Genomic DNA, 17,032 nt, shown 5'->3' with positions numbered 1-17,032 from the left:
AATGGTCTGGGCTTAATGTTAGCACAGCTGTGAAATTTGATTTTTATCCTCTTTGCTAAAAGACTTGCAGGAGAATAAAGATTTTTATAACAATGCTTCCTAAAGAGGTAAAAATAATCAGTATAATACCACTTTTAAAAATGTAGATAATTTTCACAGTACTCCTGACCATAGCAGTGATTAAATAAACACTAGGTAGGGTCACCCACTGCTTGTAAGCTGGTAAGTATAACTTAGCCATTGCCATCCACATGTATCAAGTTCTGGCACTGTGACAATAGCTCCAACACATTTCATAGAGTCATACAATAATTTAGTAGGAAGAACTTCTGGAGGTGATCCGGTCCAGCAAGGCCAACTGCACTCAGACTGCTCAGGTACGTGTCCAGCTGAGTTTTGGATATCTCCACAAACAGATGATTCAAAAAATCCCTGCACATGTTTGAAAACCCTTGTGGAGAAAAAAAATTATTCATAGTATCTATAAGTTGCATTTTCCATCCATCACCTCTTACCCTGTCACTGTGCAGCTCTGAGGAAAGACTGGATCCGGCTTGCTATGTCCTCCAGGGCAGACGAAGACAGCAGTAAGATGCACCCTTTCACATTCTCTTCTTACTGCTGAACAAAGAAAGATCTCAACCTCCCTGCTCCAGCAGTCCTGTGCTCCAGCCGTTGTTCATCCCAATGCCCCTCTGACGGGCTCTCTCCAGTGTGTCACTGCCTGACCTGCACTAACTGGAGAGCACAAAATGGGCACAGTACTCCAGGGCCCTCCCCTCCTCAGCACTAAGCAGAGTGGAACAAAGATTTCCCTTGACCTTGCACCTCCCCTAGTCATCTCACCAATGTCCTTTGTCTGGAAATTATGTTCAATTTTCTTCCGAAATGTTTTGGTTGCAGCAAAAAGTTGGCCACAGCTGGAAGCATGCTGCCTGCTCCTGAATGGGACAGAAATGACCAAGTTGGATGCATGCAGGAGCTGGGTTATTGTGTGACTAGGCTAATTTTTCTCCAGTTTCTCTTTCTGCCATGCTCCAAAAGTGGCCTTGTTTGGCCTAGCCAAGACAGATACTTGGAGCTTTCAGCTTCTCAAGGATGAGGTCTACCTCTTCTTAGCCCCCTTTGGAAACATAAGCCTTCAGATTGAAAACAAATAACCTGCTATTATGGCAGAGACAAAGGAGAAAACCCAGAATGCTAGTCCATGGCTTCGTTGCTCTTCACTATCTGCACTCTTTGCAGCTTTCCATGAACCATCTGGTGCACAGTCCACTTTCAAGGCACCCCTCTGCCTTTGCCTGTGCTCCCCCAGTCCCAGAGATTACATCCAAGCTTTTACATCCTACACTGCTTTCTCTGAGGGCCTGGTCACAGCCTGCTCTCTCCAGAACCAGCCTCTTGGCAGTCTGGAGAAGCACCCGATCACTACATATTACAGCACTTTCCACCTTCAGGTCAAGTGTGAGTGGTACCACTTTATTTTGGGCAGAAGCTCCCCTGACTGTCACCCAATGGAGATGGGGACAGGCACTGAGAGGACTGGAGATCCACATCTGCTGAAGCCAAAGGAATTTTGTAATATTGCAAAGAAAACCAGGTCCTCTCTACCCAACTTCTTCCTCAGTTGATATAGAAGACAACCCTCTTCACTCTACAGAGGAGGGCAGAAGCACTGCAGGTCACAAAAGTTGTTACATGAATGCTATTTTTGATCACTAAGAGACGATGCTCAGTCTGGCCATTTCCTGCCTTCAGGATAGCTCACTATCCCCCACCCCAGCTACTCACTGGTAGGTGTCTAAGCCACCTTGCACTACTTCAAGGCACTGGTCCCAGGCTAAGCAAGGTTGTGTACTACAAATGCTTCCAGTGCCTGCAGGAGATTGGAAGCAACAAATTTGGCCTTTCTGCAGGAAGTTTGTTGCCTCTTTCTGGGAGGAATCTCAGCCAGGGCCATGTATATTGGCAGTGGCTGCACCTACTGCTGGTCTCTTACCATCTCCTCTTCAATGTCATCTTGATCTCCAGTGGTTCCGGGCCCCCAGTGACTTGGCAGAGCAAAACTTTTTTGTCCCACATGTTCTCTCCCCATGTGCTCAATTCTTGCCCTGGATCTCCATATGCTTCCTCCTCTAGGCTTTATCCCTTCATTTTATCCAGGCTTGACAGGCAGAGGAGCTGGGAAGACTTTTCCAGGAAGGAGTGGATGCCTACTCCTGCATCCCAGGGGTGTCTCTCCCACTGCTGGTGTAGTTGGTATGGCCACTTCTCATCAGGTCTTTGTTGGAAATACTTGGTGGATGGGGCAGCATTGTGCCAATCTGGGCTCTGGGGAAATGTTCTTTCTTCAAAAGGTCGATGCAAAATCCTTCGTGCTCCAATGAAAGAGCTGGCAACAACTCCCTTTTTCCTCCTTTAACCCCTGCTTGTTCCAAGACCCCTCAATGATCACAGGGATGACACACTCAGCAACTTGAAGAGCCAGTCATGTGGGCAGACTTCTTTCAAGGACTAGGGTACAACGGGTTACCCAGTATCAGCTTTCAGGTGTCTGGTAACAGCAGGCATCTATTGCAAGGTACTGTACCTCTATTTCCTGCCTCCAGGATTTGAAGTCCTCTATCAAAGCCACTCACTGGGTGGCTTCTCCAGGAATGTCTGGAAAGCACTCAGTATGCCAAGATAACTTCCTTCCCTGTTCAACGGGAAAACCTGCACATGCGTTTCTTTTTCATCATTCTCTCATTCTTGATGAGTTTACAAAGAGAAAATAGGAAATGTCAGTAAAGATAAGTTTCTTATTAACATTTAGAATTAGTCAGAAAGCGTACTTGTTCCATATGTATTTCAAGATCTCTGGGTGAGAGTGAAAATATTACACCGAAGTAAGCCATGTTTTACAATTATATTTTCAATTATTCTACTTTTAATCACCTTCATTTTTTAATTTATTAGTGTCTATTTAGCATGTTTTTTTCTCAATAAGACAAATACTGATCATTCATGATCAAGACCTCTGTCATTTTTGACATGTAATTTATAAAACCTTCAACATAATACAAAATCAAAATTATAAGCCATTTTCCTTATATTACAGTATACTCTATTTAACTAGTCATATTACTTAAATCAATAATCTCCAAAATGTAATCTGGCATCTAAAATATTTTACATCAATGGCAGTAATGTCTTGAGAGTAATGTTGAATAATATTAGTGTGTTTCATGTACAATTAAAAGTAATAATAGAAGTTAGTCCTAATGAATTGTAATAAATTAAAATATTTTCTAAATTGATATACCACACTGTTTGCTTAACCACTTAAAAGCAGTTATCTATCAAGATCTGGACTTCAAAAAAGATGACTTCACAGAACTCTATTTAAAATTATGTAGAGGAGAGTAACATTGTAGTTTCCACTATTACTAAGAAGCAGAAGCTTGAAGAATCACATAAACCCACAGTCAAACATTGATAATATATTTGTCATAATAGCAATATCAGAAATATACTAATACCTTAATTATTATAGTGGTACTTTAACTGATAGCCATAGAGGTTAAATAAGGGGATTTAAAGAGAGTTTAAATAAGAGTGTATTATTGTAACTTTTGGCAAATTAACTGTCATTCTATTATCTGACCTTTTAGTCAGGTGGTTGTCAGTAGCACTCCAGATTGGGTTTTGATAGAATTAAGATATATTTTTTACTAAAACCAGCTTGGCTAAGCTTATATCAAGAAGTGTCTCTTCTATGTTACTAGAAAACCAATGTATTACCTGTCTACATCAAATTAGCTACATGTCAGATATTTGATTTGCAACATCATTAAATGTGTTGCAGCTAGCAACTATCATTGTTTAGATATGATTTTTATATTCACTGGTTTCAGTTTTATAGAAAAATGTATCTCTGTATGTGTGTGACCTATCCACTGGTATGTAAAACAGATGAAAAAAATAACTGCTAAAACTTTGTACATTATGTATTTGGTGCAGTTGGGGAAAAAAAACACAAATATGAAAATATTCTGGTCCATTGTTTTTAACCAATTTTATCTGAGAGTCAAAAAACCAGCCATAATTGGAAGTGCTTGTCTTCTGTGAGCCAAGGAGTTTTATGACTGTCTCTGCAAATGCATGAAAAATGAAGTGAAGATAAGGAAGAACAGGAGGGACAACATAAAAGTTGCTAAAAAAGACACAGTGAAAGACCTGACAAGACGACCAGGTTTAATTGAAGAAGCATCAAGGACTCAATTAAATCATTACAATGCATTTTTTGCTCTCAAAGAATTCCCACAGCTCTTTATAATTATTCCAGCTGATACTACAGTGGTTGTGGAGGTAGAGTTACCAAATGGTGAACCATTAATAAAACTAAAATATGCACAGACTTTGTTCATTACAACCAGTTCTTACTCTTATGAAAATGTTGACCCATATGCTAGACTTCTTCCTCCTCTGCTTTGAAAAGAAATACAGGGTTGTTAGATTCCACCTAAGGAACCTCCTACAGGGCCAAAAGAGATATATGCTTACTATTGCATTGGTTTAACTGGAAAGATTTCTTTACTGTATAAAGAAATAGAGTATTCCCTGTTCTTCCACTTCATTATCAGCACTGAGTCGCTTCAGCTTTGAAATTAATTTCTTACCTTCCAGACTAAAGTTGAGTGCTATGTTGGAACAAAGGAAGAACTATCAACATACACCTTTGTTTCATGTGCTCAGAAATCTCTGAATCGTCCCACCACATTTTTAAAACCAGGGAACTCCCTTCCTCCCTATTTAGGTAAATGCTGTAAAGCCCCATTTTTAACAGCATTGAGAATACAAAAGATCTTTAAAGGGATACTGAAATATGTCTATGGAAAAATTTTCTCTCCATGTTTTGAAGGTAAAGTAGAGGAGAGGTCTGTAGTTTATCCCCTCAACAAAAGCAAGAAATTTTTAACGGTAAGTGACATAGCTAGAAAGTAATAATTACAAATTATCAAACATGCTTATGTGATGTTGCCATTAACATATATTCAGCTATATGTATGCTGTCAAGACAAAACTTCAGGGAAAGTAAAACTTCAGGCTTACATAGACTAGTGAATCAATGTTTGAAACCCCCTGAATTAAAAATCTATGGAGTGTGAGTGCACTATTACAGTTTTACACAGTTGAAACTTCATTGATTTCTGGCATGAAAGTATTGTAGTGATAAAACAGACCTCTGCATTTCTTACAAGCACAATGTTTTCTAAGGCAATTTAAGTTAAAAAACAAACAAACAAACAAACAAAAGCAAACAAAGAAAGCAACACTCCACACACACAAAAAAAAACAAAAACAAAAAACAACAACAACAACAACAACAAAAAACCACACCTCCTAAAACCACAAAAGGCTTTGCAAAATAGAAGAATAAAAAAAGGATTTATTTCATACTACATACTGATTTAAAAATCTATCTCTTGAACACATCATGAAAGTAGAAAAGAAATAAAAGTTGTACTTATTTTGTAGTGACCCGAATTTAGCATCAGATGTTAAAATCAAGACATGAAATTTTGGTAGAGAGATAAAAGTCAGAACAGAGACCTGACCACATGCCGGATGATATTAGTGGCAGATGTGATCGTCAGAAGTGTGATGGCATTTCCTCTGAATAGGCGAATGTACTCTTCAAACTTTGATGTTAACATGATTAGCAATGAAAGTATGCTTTGTTCCTTTGCCTTCACATGGTCTCAATATTGGCAGTTATCGTTTACTTGTATTTTTAAATCAAATATTATCCTGTCCTGTATTCATGTGCAGATGCTTTGCACAATGCTGCTTTTTCTGTTGAACCTAAAAGAAAACTGCGAACCAGTGTACTGAACAGGGGCTAAATATATATTTTTGTTCTTTTCTACTCGATCCAAGTATTTGTATTTCCTAGTTCTATAATGGAAGACCCAGTACCATGCTTTCCACTTTACACCAATATCCCTAATACTTTTGTCCGTTGCCCCCAGCCAGCCATTAATTGACTACAAACACAACTTTATTGCAAAATGACTCCAGCTTTATTAAGCAACAGGATTTACAGGCAATAACATAATCAATATAACATTAATATATCACATAATTAAGTAAGATTCTTACAAGCTCTGCTTGTAGCCTGAAATATGTAGAACATCGTTGTGACCAGTGATAGCAGTTGTCCAAAAAGATATAAATCATGATTTCTGAAGTGGGAAAATGCATATCCTCTCTCAATTGAAGGAAAAATGCCCTGTTTATCCCACACACATCTTCATCAGTCACCTAAAAATTCTCATTCATCAATCTTAAAATATAGCAGTTGTGTAAGAATGTTACTATAACAAAAGTTAGAATAGCAAGGTATGTTCCTTAGAACACACTGGGATCAACCCCTTTATTCAAACTCCTTTGAGTACACCTGGAAGTCGGTGATGCTTCCTGTATTTGACATGTTACTTGCGTGAGTAACGATGGCACACCAATCAAAATAGATAAAATGTTAAGTCTTGCACATTAGAATACCACTGAATGTCTTTCAGCTGCTGCAATAAATCTGGGTGTACTTATGAAGTTCTGTGAACCTAAAATAGAGTTTACTATTTCCATGAACTCTATCTGTACGTGAATGAATGAGACTTCAGATGATAGAATCTATTCAAATGGTATCTCTCAAGAGCAGAATTTCTCTTGAACATATAATTTTCCAAAAACTTGCACAAATAGTCTCTGAAGTTCTTCTAGGCCTTCTTTTTTTTAGCCAAAATATTAATTATTCTTACTACAGTGGAGACATGCCAACCTGGAAAGCCATGTCTGCGTTGCTCTGTTGGAATTTGGTTCTGTTGGCAACCGTGAGGTCAAAACCCTGACCAAGTTCCCTTACTGCTTCCATCTACTTTTGAAATGTTCTCTGGGGCATGGTAGGCATGTTGTTGCTTGAACAGGTAAATGGGTAGAAGAGAACCATGAAAGTGCCCACCTCCAGTATATACCTCCATACAGCCTCAATACCTGTGCTCTGTAGTGCCTCTCCTGAAGAGCCTAAGCCTACCCACACCTCTCTCACAAGACTTTCTATCACAAGATCATGAGATCTTCATAACATGACCCTGTACCTCCTTTCTGCACACAGAATGTATCTCTTCAGAAAGACATGGCACACATAGGCCTCTTATTTCTAAGTATGGCACCCAAGCAAATAACAGTATGCTATCTCTGAGAAACCATCAAATTAGGACAAAATCTGGACAAGGTTAATTTAGGAGTATGGTGTGGGAGAGTCAAATGCAACAATTCTAACTCTACAGAGAACACTGACAACTTGGACCAAGCCAACTTAATGCAGAGAGGGAAACAGTGACATATTAAGGAAGAAAAGCTGATGGAGCTTTGCAAGTCAAAGGCAGTAACTCTGCTTGGAAGGGGGCTACATATAAGGAGATCCATCATAAAAGACTACTGTGCAGCTTATTCTATTCTTGAAATGAAGGATGGGAAGACAGATCTCCAAACCAGTAACTCGGAACATAAAGGAAAAAAATGGGACAGAAGACAGTATCTCCTAAGGAAGGATACTTCCAGAGAGACAGACAGCAAAACATCTGCCATGCACATAAGCCCATGAGTGACCTCTTCCTACCATTTGATTTGTAGGGACTTCCAGCCAAGCAAGACACCCCCTTCATCTTGTTTGGAATCAACTGCCTACACACAGTGAGAATTATCCCAAACATATTCACTGTCCAGCACCATGCTTCCAGGCTGGTAAACTCTCCCCTCATGCACGTAGACGTTATTCTTCATCCATATATCAGTGAGCACTACTCACAAGCCAGAGATCAGTTATTCTGTCACATTGTGTAGGATACAGTTCTACTACACCTACAGTCATCTGAAAAATCCATATTGGGATATTCAGACTATTCTTCTATAACAGATGAGGCAGAACAATTATCTCGTGTTAACTCCCTACTCCACAAGCTCCATTTCAGAATTTTCTAAGCAAATTCCTCAATATCTCTAGCAAGCAAGACAATCGAATCTTTAACTGAGATTTACAGCAGAAAATCCCAAGACAGCATTCATTTTGTAGGAGAGGAAGCAGAGGGAAGGATGGAGATCACTTTCAGAGCAGACTTCACACAATTTCCCCATCGCTCAGAGGGACTCTTGATTTACACACAACACACTTACATAACTAGTCCTATTGCTGCTGCCTGAACATGAGAATGAACATGGATGTAAGCCCAGAATTCCCTCTGGCAGAGAACTGTGTATTATCAAACACAACAAAAAATAACCAGATCAAGAGCTGCATCCCAGGAGGATCTCAGAATCTTATCCACTCTGGACACTTTCTTATGAATAACTGGGCAAACAGCCCAAAGCCTGATCTGGTTAGAATTGCACATCAGGTTTATACATTTGACAACAATAAAATATTTTTGTACTTTCCAACATGTGTTTGTTCTCTGGGGTTGAGGTCCTTTGGGACTGCCCTTAGCTCTACTGCTGATCCCTGTCTTCCCTATGAGATCTGCATGCACATGGCTCTGACCCTGGGAGATGAGAACCTCTGCACATTCAGGTAAGGACTAATGGTCTCTTACAGAAGACCTGGGAATCTTAGAGCTCATTCTAGTGAAAGGTTTGAAAGAGATGACTGTCAAGTGCAAAAGTTCTCCCTGGGATCAGGAATATGAGAGATTGTACTTCTGACTAGGGGGTGCACAGTCCGCATTCTTCTGTCACCCTTTGAAACTGATGTAAGGAGCAGCTTCTGTCAGGCAAAACAGCAGTATTTTTGTATTCCTCTGCTTGGATCAAGACTAGCAGAAGACTGGCCAGGATGACAGGCTGTGATGTTTGAAGTAATGGCTTGGGAGCAGCATCCCATTGCTCACCCTCTCCCAAAAGTACAGTAAAATGGCATCTGTATATCCTCAATAGTGAGTTGAGGAGTATGTTTTCTGGTGTAAAGGGATAATGGAGGCTGGTAGTGTGGAATTTTTTTTTTTTTACTTGTAGTTTCACATGAAGTTTAAGTGTCATTTTTTTCAAATAAGGGGGGAGAAGAATGCTTTCAGTTTGGAGAGGAGAGCAAGAGGAGAGGTAGATGACAGAATAGTCAGGGTTCAGCAGCCTGTTCTTGCAGCAACCAAGGGAAAACCTCCTACCTGCTGAGAGGATACAGAAAAACAAATAAGAGGATATTATTTGAAAGGGAGGATGAAGAAAGAGAGAACCAGAATAAAATTCTTGAAGCCAGAGAAAGACCCTGATAAAAGGTGATGAAGACGACCAATGAACACTTACACAAATGGCCTCCAGTCCCAGCCCTTCCCTTCCAGGAACAACTGGCTGAAGCCACATCCATGATGAATGAGCCCAGAACTATGAGTGCTTATTGTCTGGAGAGACTGAGAAGATTGAGGCTCTCAAAGATAAGAGCAACTTGCCACTGATGCAGGTCAGAACCCTTGCATTTTATATTGGTCATTGTACCCGAGACCCCAAAGGCCTGTAGTGGGGGCATAGATATCATGTACTATCAAAGGGTGCTTTCCACAGAGGTGTGACAAAGCTGAATTATTTTCTCAAAGCCAGTAAGAGGCTACCAAACAAACACAGATAGGCTCAAGTACTACAAGCAAAATATTAGGGGGTTTTTGGGGAAAAAAAAAATAAATATGGCAAACCCAATAAACCAATAGCCTAGTGAGACCAAGGACATGCATGCACTACTTACAATGGAAAAGCAGTCAAGAGGTACAAGTTTGTTGGCAAGATCAGCACTTCCATTATGTTCCTCTGATCCTCCATATACCTTGCATCAATCAGTAAGAGAGGGCCTAGGCAGACTGTAGGACTTGTCCTGCCTGAGAAAGCCATGTGTTTGGGCATTTCAAGGAGACCAAAAACTCAGCTTTCACACTCTTTCTGAGACCATCCTCATACCCAGATAGCAGCCACACAAAATGTAAGACAAGATCAGACTTCATTAGCTTCCTGGCGGATTTACCACAGATTACCAGAAGTATACAAATTTCCTGTGTTCACAGTAAATCATCTCCTCTTACCTCTTGTCCACATGTAATCACTTAGACTCACAGAGCGGCCCTTATGAGCAAGGCCTGGGGGAATAATTTCTTCACTCTCTAACATACACATGCACACACATATACAATAGTAGAAAGTCATATAAATTTTTTAAAAAGTAGTTGGTGACATGAATTGGTTTCCGCTTCCTCCTCTGTTCTACCGCCTTCATTTCTTGTAAAGTTAGTAAGAAGCTCACTACAGAGAAAATGTAACTTGAGAAGGAATTTATATGTTCCCTCGAGTTATTCCTCTCCAAAGGGAGATGCTGAATTAAAGCATCACTATCCCCTAAGGTTCTGGAAAGTAAGTCATAGGAGACACACAGGTTGTACACCTCCATATCCCATTCCCTTCAAAATACATTAATCTCTTCCGTTAGCATGTTACTCTATATTTTAATTCTACCAGAGGCACTACCACCACTACTGTCTTCATTGTATCCCACTCTCTTTTTCAGAATTACATCCTGTTTTGTTCTCTTTTGTTCTTAAAACCTCCCTCTAGTAAAAACTTTGTCCTCTGTGGCATTTATCAGTATTATTTAATTCATATTCCAAAACAGATTCTAAACTGCTGATGTTCAGAGCAGCAGTGAAGTATTTTTGCTATATCCATCCTCCTAAGTCCCCTGCTCCCTCAAACAACCTAAAACATGCCTATCTCAGATGAAGAAAGTATCCGTTTTCCCTTTTCCTCTCTCTATATAGGAGAACCACTTATACGGATAGATTTATCATAATCTCACTTTACAAAACATTATTTTTCATGGTTTATCATCTCTTTTGAAACTAACTTTACAATTTTAAAAATTATCTTATTTTACGTATAGTTTAGCCTGTAAAGTTGTAAATTATTTATCCTTTTACACAAAAACTTGAAGGATTTGCCTAGCATTTTTAGAAATTTGTTCATAAAAAAACCTGCTTATAAATTTTCTGAAATGTTGCATCATTTTATGTTAGATTGTTACTCTAAATATACAACATGTTTTTCAAACCAAAGAGACCAAGAGTAGGTTCCTCAATCACTTTTTAACCACTGAAATACATGGATTAATTTTAATATTTTTTAAAAATTAAAAAAAACAAAACAACATTGATCTTAAGGCCTTCCTTACTATTGTAACCCTTTCCAGGGCAAGCCACTCTGATGACTCCAGTGAGAATAAGCATCAACTGTAAATATCAGATTGTTTTCACTCATGTAAGCAAGAATGCCTTTCAGTGTGTAAATTCAGATATGAGAGTCAAAATGTTTCGAGTGACATCACGGGAGTTGACACTGTGGTGAATATATTATGAGGCTGTGGATGCAGTTTAACAGCACCAGTTCCGACTCCGCCACTCACCTGCAGTCATTGTAAATCTCTGAAACATTCCCATTACACTTGAGTCTCTGTCAAGTGAAAACCCTAATTCTCAGGCTCAGGTTCTCTCTTCTGCCATAAATAAAGTAGGCACCTTGGGGAAACCACTTCTCTACCTCTGTGTCTCCATTCTCCACCAGTCTCACAGAGGCAGTGTTTCTTTGTTACATTCTGTGCAGATCTCATCTAGTACAATTTCACCTGGTTCTAGGACCAGGGTTTTCTTCTATGTTATACAGAGCCATTTTCAAGAGGATTCCAGGTACTGCTATTGCAAGGCACAGAAAAAAAATAATCAGTTCCCATGGGATTGTGAATCTGATCCTTTTGCTCTTTGATAGCCTAAAAAAAAGGTAAAATGCATATAACTGAGCAAAGTATTACCATCATAGTAGAATCAAAAGATGATGGATGAAAACAACAACAACCAAAAAAAAAAAAAGAGAAAAAAACAACTTTAAAATTATTTTATGTAGTAATCTATGCAGTTTATCTTGCCCTTTGCTCTGAAACAGCTGGTAAAAGATCTTCTGAAGTGCAGTGTGGCAAAACTGAACACTGATCTGATCTGTTTATGTAATTTATATGTTCCCACCGTTGCTTGCAGTTAACGTATGGATTTTTTTGAAATCAAGTTTATTGGATACATTTATTAAGGCCTGTGAAGTGTTTCTTGTATGTAAATTCAGTGGAGGTTCATTACTAGAACAGTTTTATTACTTCGTCTACTATATTGTTATCAGACAGGCAACATCCTGAATTTGAGTAAAGGAGATGCTTGCAGGGGTTCTTTTTTTCATTTTGTAGCACCTAGAATTAATAGATGGAGGAGTCTCCTTCACAGTCACACATGAAGAATGAAAATAGCTACTCCCAGCCAAATGCCACAGCTCCCACATTATGTTATTCTAAGCAGGTCTTTATTCCTGTAACTGTTGTGAGGTGAATTGTTAATATTCAATTATCAATAGTGATGTCACTAGGCAAATGCAACCATATCAGAGGGATCAGCCCAAAGTCAAAACCAAAGTTGACAACGATTGAGATGAAAGAAATCAATATAAATAACGAAAGGGCAGTGCTACAAGGCTCTGCAGTGGTGGACTTGCTAACCCTAAACCCTTCCACCTGAATTCTAACAAGTAAATCAAAGCGCTCGTATATGGATCAAGGCACTTTCCAGCTTTGCTTTAGTGACAGGGGAATGGGCATTACCCAGAAGCTGCAGGGTGATGTTCAGAGGCAGCTAACAAACCACCAGCTCAGCTTTTCTTTTCCACAGGGCAAGCACTCTAAATGCTCCTCCTCCCCTTAACTTGCTGAAACTTGCAGCTGTGATTCACAACCTGACCAACAGTGATAGATAACAAACCACTGACCTTGAGGGCGGCTTTGTGTGTCAGCCTTCTTATTGCGTTGAGTCACCACACTCCTTGTGTGTGTTATTTTAAGTAGCACATTTATCAGCCAGTACCAAACAGAATATGCGGCCATGTGTATTTTATTAGTGGATTAAAAAAAAAAAAAAAAAGAAAAAAAAAAGAAAAAAAAAGAAAAAAATCCACTTTATTTCAAAAACAGCTCGAAGGCTCTGACACACTTTAAAAATCTCCTTGTTTTCAGTTACAACATAAGGAATCTATATGGATGCTAATATGTTTGCATTTGTAGCTTTTTCCAGACTTTTTTTTTCCTCCCAGCACACTGCAGTATAGCAATGTCAGATATATACCATTCCCCATAACAGGACACATCTGTGGTGAATCTGCACAGAAGCAATTAATTTCCTTGTGGTATTTTTACACTGGGGGCTTAATGCAAGTCCCCATTATACAAACAAAAAGCTCTAGACAGCTCCTGCTGCCTGATAAAAAAAAAATAAATAAAATAAATCAGATTGTGAAGGGCTGTTTGGCCTAGGACTGCTACAGGCAATGACTTGTAATGAGGCATCCCAACACTAATTATGAAGCTTATTAAAGAGAATTGTCTAAGTTGTACTAAAGTGCATGCTATAATCACGTTAAGGGAGACATGCATACTGAATTGGGGTCCTCCAGTTTCTTCCCTTAGAGAAGGGGACCCACTACTTAATGAAGCCAATTTGGGTCTCCATTTATAGCAGCAATATTATTGTGCTTGGCACACTGGTCAAGATGAATTTGATGGAGAGGCAGGTGAGAATCCCAGCAGCTTGGTGATAATTCACACATCATAGCCTTCACAACTAACTAACTAACATCTGCGGCCAAGTGGGCCAAGAAACTGTCAAAAACAAATACTTCCAATCCATGATTTTATTATTAAACTTCTCCCAAATCTTCACTAAGGTTTAAAAAGCAGTATTTCAGTGTACTGTTACAGGAAAGGGAAAGAAAAAAAAAAAAAAAGATTAATAAAGACGTTAGGAGGCTGAACTGCTGTGAGATTTGTTTAATTATTCCCCACAGTACTGCCCCAGCAATCTGCTGACATTTAGCCCCGACCTTGCAAATCCTCAGTAAATATTAATATATCAACTCAAACAGGGACCGTTGTTTTATTGGTTCACGGAGCTCAGAGAGATTCGCCACAGCAGTGAAAAATAATGTGCAGAACTGAGGAAGAACGGCTCCTTTGATATCACCTTCTGCTGCACACATGTGCTGGGAGCATCAACAAAATGGAAATTCTGTTACTTTGCCACAGCTGTAGAGTGACACTTCAGATGCTTTTGCTTCCCTTTGTACAGCCTGCTGGAATAATCCCAAAACCACAGTGGCAAGAGATTAGAAAACACACACACGCACGCGCACGCAGATATACACACACACACAGAGGAAAAGAGAGAGAGAGAGATCACATTTTATTATCTGACACAGTGGATATTTTAATAATGGTAAGCTCCCATCTTAAAACCTAATAAGCTTTGCCCAGAACAATGAGCACGCTAATAAGAGCCAAGGAGAGCTAAGCGCAATGTACTGGAATCTGTTTACTACGGTGACTTTGCTGTTTCCCTCTGTGAGCGCCACATAAACTTCGTTTTTCTCCAAACAGTTGCCCCTATTGACTGCTTCCTAATGTATTTTATGTTTCTACCAGTCCTCACAAATCCTGACAAAATAGGCCAAATTTATTTTCTCCCTTTTATTTGCTTGCCTCAAATGTAAATGTACATTATTAAAATATCGTCTCATAACTACACTGCCATTACTAATAGACGAGTGTTTGATGTGGGTCAATACTGCATCCAAAATTCTTGGGTTTAGGGGAAAGGGCTGCTGTGCAACATTTGGCATTCAGATGTATTGAGCTGCAGAGTTAATGCGTGATTAATTTTATTCATAAAAATGTTAATCACTTCATTGTGAGATCTTTTTAACATTCTGTGCACCGAACACCTTTTAACTTCTTTTTCACACAAGCTCACAAATGTATTTAATATTTTCAAACATTCTGTTATTACCAATAACACTGGTAATTAAACATACATTTAAAATGTAATAAAAAGCTGGCAAGTAACAGCACAGCACCAAACACAAATGGAAGCCCGCTGCCCGCTGCCTCTCCCGTGCCCCCTCCCCCTTGGCAGCAACTGACCAGTTTCTTTAATGTGCACTTGTTTGCAGAGTCCCGGAGGCATTTTTTTTCCTCAAGCATGTTTCAACCCTCATTGACACAGCCAAATATGAAAATAATACAGCCCTGTAGCACACTATAGATGGTGCTAAAAATATTTCTGTTCTCAGGGAGGGGAGGATCACATTGTTGGGCACATCGTGGCAGGTTGGGGGCTCCAGGGGGGTTTGTTTTGGGTTGGGATGGGGATTTTTTTTTTTTGAGACAAGCACTCGAGCCTCATCCGAGACTGGTGTCAGGCATTGGTGGGTGTGCCGGCTGCACTCACTGACTTCTTGTTTCCAGCTGGGCAAGGCTATTGTGAGAGTATTCAGCCAATGCACTCATGAAACTGGATAAATGGATTAGTGGATCAGAGACACCATCGGCATCTTCAAAAGGAAAACAGCAGCCTGCAAAAAGACTGACATTTGTGTACTGGGGCAGAGGGTGTGTGAATGCTCTGCCTCCTCCAAAGGGACAAGACAGTGATAAACTTTCCACACTGACCACCTCACTTTGTGCTACAATTGACCAACAAAATAAATGGATTGCTTCATTGTTTTTGAACCGTAGGCAGCACAGGGAAAGCGCTACTTGAGCAGCAACAAAGGACAATGTATTGTGTGGGGCCAACAGCTCAAAATAAAACCTTTAATTATCTACGGGTCAGCCATAAATCTGGAATAAAAATAAATGTTACTTTTTAAACTCGCCTTTAATTCTGCACGGAGTTTATGCCAGCGCTTTCTATTCTCTCAGAAGAGGCACTACCAGGACTTGGTGTGTGCCCCACGTTTGCATTTCTGCATTAGCTTGACTCCCAAGGAACGTGTTGGGAAGCAACTATGGCTATCAGATGGGAAAGATGTCTTTAATGCTAATTAAAGTAAGTCAAAACAGATAAAATGTGGGTTTTTTTCACTTTTCTTACAAACACACGTGTATGTATTCTCTTCATATGCACAATAGAGAAGCCAAAACTAATATTAATAATGGTGACGGGACCTGAGTAAATTAATTCCTCAACAGAAGTACATTGTTTAGTTTTAAGAGCTCATATTTTCGAAGTCTTAAATTTTGAATACCTATTTCTGTGGGGTTTTCAGTCTCCTGGTACTTCCAGCGATTCCTGTCCACATGGCTGGTTTTACAGGCAAGCTATGAACGGCACTGCATGGGGGCACCGCACAATGGGGAACACCAACCTCGCCAGGAGCCGTTTCTGTAACTTTTGACTGGAAAACATGCCACGCAGGCCATGTTTATTACATGTTCCAGTGTTTTACTTGATTTGTTAGTCCCAGGTAAGATTTACTGCTGAAACATAAAACTTGGCGGCTCAAAGCCTGGAATCGGGCACCACGTCCCTCCTCACTGCAGCCCCCATGAAGCCGGTGGCAGGCGCAGGCCCTGCCAGCCACCTCCGTGGCCGTTCCTCGCAGAAGGGGACCGGCGGTCCCGCACAGTGTGGCTCCATGTCTGCCTCCCGCTTCCCGCAGGCTGGCGGGACCTGCCCCGGCTGGTTGAGGCCATGGTGGCCAGACCCGCAGCCGACAGCTGGGTTTCGGGGCCTGCGGGTGGCACGTGCGGGCCCGGGGCACACAGGCGGCAGGCCTTAAGGGAGGCAGGTAGCACCAAACACAGGACTTGGGCGCGGGGTGGCCACCGAGATGGCAGAGGAGCCTCACCCACAAAATGAGCCCGAGGCTGCAGGAAGGAGGACGTGTGCCGGGGCCCACGTTTTGGAGAGCACGTATCGCTCATCGGCCCTTCCCCTGCGCTGCCTGTGTGCCGACAGCCTGCCCAGCACGCCTCCGCCAGCCCTGACTGGTCTTTACACCTCGCCTTTTAAGGGCATTCGGGAATTTAAAAAATAAAAATATAAAAAAAAAAATTTAAAAAACCCCACAACAACACTGGAACTTGCCAGGCGGTGGA

General features: G+C 40.4%; 1 protein-coding gene across 1 annotated transcript in view; it reads right to left on the bottom strand.

The window, feature by feature from the left end:
• Window positions 1–998: 998 nt before the first annotated feature.
• IRX1 (iroquois homeobox 1) overlaps window positions 999–17,032 on the bottom strand; it is an 18,321-nt gene continuing 2,287 nt past the window's right edge. Inside the window, exon 2 of the mRNA XM_026841405.1 lies at window positions 999–1,027. Within this exon, the coding sequence (XP_026697206.1) occupies window positions 999–1,027 (29 nt within the window). The remainder of the gene's footprint in view (window positions 1,028–17,032) is intronic.

The sequence above is a fragment of the Athene cunicularia genome (genome assembly GCF_003259725.1).
Source record: "Athene cunicularia isolate RWA chromosome 2 unlocalized genomic scaffold, athCun1 chr2_part1, whole genome shotgun sequence".
NCBI classification, from domain to species: Eukaryota; Metazoa; Chordata; class Aves; order Strigiformes; family Strigidae; genus Athene; species Athene cunicularia.
The sequence above is the reverse complement of the archived record's forward strand: the minus strand, read 5'-3'. Positions and strand labels throughout refer to the sequence as shown.